At 36.1% G+C, this 5,008-nt stretch overlaps 2 protein-coding genes across 2 annotated transcripts; one reads left to right on the forward strand and one right to left on the reverse strand.

Moving 5' to 3' along the window:
• Positions 1–1,256: 1,256 nt before the first annotated feature.
• LOC110275556 (actin-related protein 2/3 complex subunit 2A-like) lies at positions 1,257–3,286 on the forward strand. Its single transcript, XM_021131732.2, has 3 exons — positions 1,257–1,453; positions 2,094–2,263; positions 2,871–3,286. Exons 1-3 carry the CDS (start codon positions 1,342–1,344, stop codon positions 2,883–2,885), a joined length of 297 nt encoding a protein of 98 aa, XP_020987391.2. The 5' UTR covers positions 1,257–1,341; the 3' UTR covers positions 2,886–3,286.
• Positions 3,287–3,702: 416 nt separating this feature from the next.
• Positions 3,703–4,797, reverse strand: LOC107464821 (thioredoxin X, chloroplastic-like). Its single transcript, XM_052254203.1, has 3 exons — positions 4,784–4,797; positions 4,376–4,691; positions 3,703–3,980 (listed from the first exon to the last, which is right to left on the reverse strand). The coding sequence occupies exons 1-3, from the start codon at positions 4,795–4,797 to the stop codon at positions 3,774–3,776; spliced, it is 537 nt and encodes a 178-aa protein (XP_052110163.1). The 3' UTR covers positions 3,703–3,773.
• Positions 4,798–5,008: the final 211 nt, after the last annotated feature.

Genomic DNA, 5,008 nt, shown 5'->3' on the forward strand with positions numbered 1-5,008 from the left:
TGGAAATAAAGTACTTTGGCGTTAAGGAGGAAGTTCGGAAACAAAGAGTGTCCATAGAACATGTTAGAACAGAACTTATGATTGCTGATCCATTGACTAAAGGATTGCAACCAAAGACATTTAAGGAACATGTACATAGAATGGGTCTTGGTTCTTCTGAATGATGCTAACACTCTGAGCTCACTATGTTTATTTATGTGTTTTCTGAACATTGATAGTTTATTATTTCTAGTTAAAGTAATATTATTTTATGAGTTATAACATAATGATCTAGAAACTTTATGGGACCGATATAATATTGTGTTATTTATGTAGCTTGTGTAGTAAGATGCTAGTGGTTGTAGTATATGGAAAGAAATGTGTTTCATATTAAATACATGACTGCCATAACTCACACAAAGTATTTTACCATATTAAAGCAATTATGTAATGTGTGAGAATATGATTACACTTAGGCCAAGTGGGAGAATGTTGGAAGTTTATTGTAATTTAAACTTCTGTTGTGGCCTAATTGTAATTATCTATAAACTATTAATGATTTAATCTCATCCATTAATTCTAATGTTTGATGGACGCATTAAATTTAAAGATAATACACATAAAAGATGGTCCTCTCTCTGCCTCAATACACACGGCGTTTTACAGTTTCCACTCACTGAAAATACTGTGAAACTGCCATCCTGATGAACGTCTGAAGGAAAGGAAAGGGAGAGAAACCAGTGTTGGAGATCAACTCTACTGTAACCAAAATTCTGCAAAATCAGTCTTAAAGTTCAACTCTACCGTAATCAGGACTTGTTATGGCAACCAATCCAGGTATGAAAATCACAACTTTTAAGATCCTAATTAATGCTTCCGCTAAAATAAGTTTACAGGACATCTAAGTAGCAGACGGTACTGCACGACAGAGCTGAGGGAGTGGTAGAACGCCGCCGAAGTAGAGGCGTAGATCGGGCCCTGGCCGAGTTCAGGTACACCAGACGGGAGGCAATGGACAAAATGGGGCAACCGTCGATGCAGGCACTGCAGTGAAGTCAGAGGAGCAGCTCCGCAATGAGATCGATGAGCTTCTCCGCCAACAGCGCGAGGTCACTAATTACTCTCTCGCCAATTACCACACTACTCTACTTCCACTCTCTCCAATTCATTCATCGATTCTGTTTCTTTTTTGTTCAATTTTCTCAGATTACGGAGCGGCTTCATGATCCTCGAGGCCTTCGAAGGGCCCCTTCTCAGCTCCTCGCCGACAACCCTTTTCCTCCCCAATGCCAAAACTAATCTGATGGTGGCAAGCTTGACAACAGGGGTCCCTTCTTTGTCAATGGACTTCCTTTTGGAGCCATGGATGCAATAAAAGCTGCATATGGAGCTACTGTACAAATTAAAGATCTTCCAAGGGATGGGCTTAACCTAACATTGAAAATAAATCTGTCAAAGCTTCCTGCAAATCAAGGTACAAACTGGTTCTGTATATCCTGCCATCATAAGCTTTCTAACTGCTGTTTTTTTAGCATGGTATTATAGTTATCATGGTTTCAAAATTTCAATATTTTTAATTGACGTGCCCCTTTCCATGAGAAGTTCTTCCTAAATTGTTAGCTGCTGTATTTTCTATGCATTAAAATGGTTGAGATGAATTGCATTTCCATTATTATGGGGAGTTGTTGCCTTTCTATTTTAATTTCAGGAATCAATATCTACATTTGATATTTATATTAGATATTAGATAGGATTTGTAAAATATCTTATACTAAGTGATATAATAAGAGGCATTCATGTGTGTTCACCTAATAGCTTAAGTTTTTGGGATGGTCACTACATGATATCAAAGCCTTGATTTGTCAGGAAATTAGTTTCTGGTCTGTCAACTCATGTACTTCATGCTTTATTGAATTTCATGTATTTACTTTATTATACTAAATATAAACCCTTTCAAATGTCAATCAAATTACATTTTTAATCATTCTATGCTTAGAATCTATTCTGCATTGAATTGCAATTCTTGTAGATGGGGAAAAAAGCATTTCTAGATTCAATTATTTGGTTGTTGATGTTGGTCTTTTATAATTGGTGGTGTTTCTGATTATGTGCAGATCAAAGGCAATCCTTTTTGGTGAAAATTGCATCAGTGAGGGAGGTTGTCCTTGGTGCACCATTGAGAGTAATTTTAAAATATCTTGCTTCAAGAACTGTTGCTCCAGACATTGATCCGCTTGTCGCCCATGTGCATCGGCCAAGGGAGTTATTTTTTCTTGTTCCAAAGGTAACAACGTATTATAAGCATGGTTAACTTCTTTTTTAGCCTAATTGCCTAAGTATTCTTCACTATCAATCTTGAAAATTTATCAGTGGTAAATTATCTTCACAAATTCTTGCATTAAAATACTCCCAGGTTCTTCACAATTTATCAGCCATAAGCCTCAAGAATTACCAAAAGAAATTAGAGTGATTTTGGACATAAAAGGTCATCTCTTGAAAGTAAATTATGACCAGCAAAAAAAATAAGAGGGAACAAAAAGAGCAAAGCTGCTGAAGCAATCAACGCATATTTGTTATATATGAGTCCTTATATATATTAGTCCAGTAAGCCACCTTGGACAGGAATTTGTTATATTTAGCCTCTTGTTATCAAGTAAGCCACCACTTGTTGATAGGAATAATTGAGTCCTTATATGTGTGTGTGTGTGTGTGTGTGTGTGTGTGTGTGTGAATTTGCAATGACTAATAGAAAGTTTTATCTTACTAAAATTGCTATGATTTCTCTCTATTTATTCCGTTAAACATTTTATTTTTTTTTAACTGATAACGGTACAATCCTAATTGTAATGTTAACTGCTCAATTTGTTTTGTTTTGTTTTGGGTGAGTTCAGGGGTGTCTAGAGTGAAGGGTCGTTTGGTGAAGATGGAGATCAGGGCATTGACGTGCGTAGAAGAAAAAGAAGAAGAAGTGGGTGCTTGAGAAACCGAACGAGTGGTGGAAGTTGAAAGTCGTAACTTTTTGGAGAATAAGAGATGACAAGGAGCACATGAATTCGGTTTGAGGATTCGCACTGCCATTAGAGAGAGAAAGAGAGGGGGAGGGGGTGTTACACCATGTAAGAAAATGTTCGTAATATTAGTCCAATAGTTTAGAAGTTTCTTTTCCCTATGAATTTGTCTATTTTTAAGCTTCCTTGAGATTAAGATACTATAGCATAGCCTTTGTTCATGTCCTATAAGATCTTTATTCTAAATATTTAGGTTTTTCTCTTTTGGAACAATGATTACTGTAATACTTCAATTACTTTTATGCCATACCATTTTTGCTTTTCAATCTATTACTCTGCTCTATTAACATTGAAGTGAGTTATATATACTTACATTTCTAATATATTGAATTATTTGCTACTTCCACATTTGTCTATAACTTTGTATAAACATCATTTTCATTCATGCAGAGAAGTAATAGTGCTGGGGATACTGCAAATAGAGTTATGAATCACTCAATTTAAGGATTTCAATTTTGTAGAATAAAATTTTGTAATAACATCAAATTTCACAACCCTAATTACATTAAGCCTCTTGATTGTTTAACAAAATTACCAATTACACTTCTGTCAAAGGAGAAGAAATTTATACACCTGAATCAAACAACAAAGGAAAACCCAAAAAGGGATAGAAAGTCACAAATTTACTTAAACAAAACATCTTGTATTTGCAACTTATGTTATACAGTTGACTCAAGAATGTAAAAATCCAGCAAACCGAGAGGGAAACAGAATTTCGACTCATCTCTACGAAACTGAGATTGATTCCAATAAAGCATCCACATAGTCTTTGAGTTTAACTTTGGTGATTGCACCTTCTCTTCTGCTTTCTGGAACTTCCTGTCCATTCTTGAAGTGGATCAATGTTGGTAGCTCATAAACTTTGCACTCTTCGATTAGCCTAGGGTTCGCATCATGATCAACCTTCGTCACTGTTAATCTGTCTTCATATTCCTGCAATTTATGATACAAAACATTTCAGTTTGAGAGAAAATTCTTAAGAACATTTAGCAAGAAGTTCTGTTCATATGACAAGATGTGTTGCATTTCTTAAAATCATGTCCTTACTTTCATGGTTCATCAAGGTTATAAATCATCCCAAGCTTAAGTATGTGTTGCTAGCAAGGCAAATATCTCTCTATTAAAAAATTCACACTGATTTTTTTTACTTTTGTTTCATTCAATGGAGACATGAAATAAGACAACACTCTAACCAACACTCTAAATTTTGTTATCAAAAGAAGAATTATTTATTGTTAATTAATGAATAAATTAATTAATATTATCAAATAGTAGAAAACGGCACCATAAATTCTTCAGGAAAAAGGAATTTGGAGGGCGAGAGAGACCTGAGCTAGGGATTCCATAGTGAGAGAGATCAAACGGCAAGGACCGCACCAGTTAGCGACGAACTCAACGAGAACGGGACGGTTAGCCTTCAAAACAGTGTCGTTAAACTGTGTCTCGTTGATCTCTGTGATGGCGGTGCCGCACGTAACGGTGAATTGACGAAAATAGCGGAGTTTGGGACATGTAGTTCTTCTTTGTGAGGAATAAAAGGAAAGCCTTGTCGGAATGGAGCAGTGAAGCAAAGGAGCAGCAGAGTAAGAGGAGGCGGAGGAGGTAGATGCAAGTGTACGGAGTGGAAGCGTCGGAAGTAATAAACTGGGTCTTAACACTCAAATCAAACCAGACCAGCTGAACCGGTTTGCAATTTTATCAAGTTTTGGGTCAAATACATAATTTTCAATAAATACTGTACGGACGCCATCTTGGCCATTGAAATGGCATCTTTCCATCTGGTCCACCAAAGTCCGGAAAATACTTTCCCCACCAAAGACAAAGCCTAAAATGAAATAAGAAAGCTGAATTCCTTGCTAAAAAGAGTCTAAGCATGGATCTTGGTTCTCTTTGTACAAAGTTTTGAGGTATCATTGTAGATTATGAGAGAGGGATCACTTTATTCTGATGAGTTAATACTC

This window comes from Arachis duranensis, chromosome 9 (assembly GCF_000817695.3).
Source record: "Arachis duranensis cultivar V14167 chromosome 9, aradu.V14167.gnm2.J7QH, whole genome shotgun sequence".
NCBI lineage: Eukaryota > Viridiplantae > Streptophyta > Magnoliopsida > Fabales > Fabaceae > Arachis > Arachis duranensis.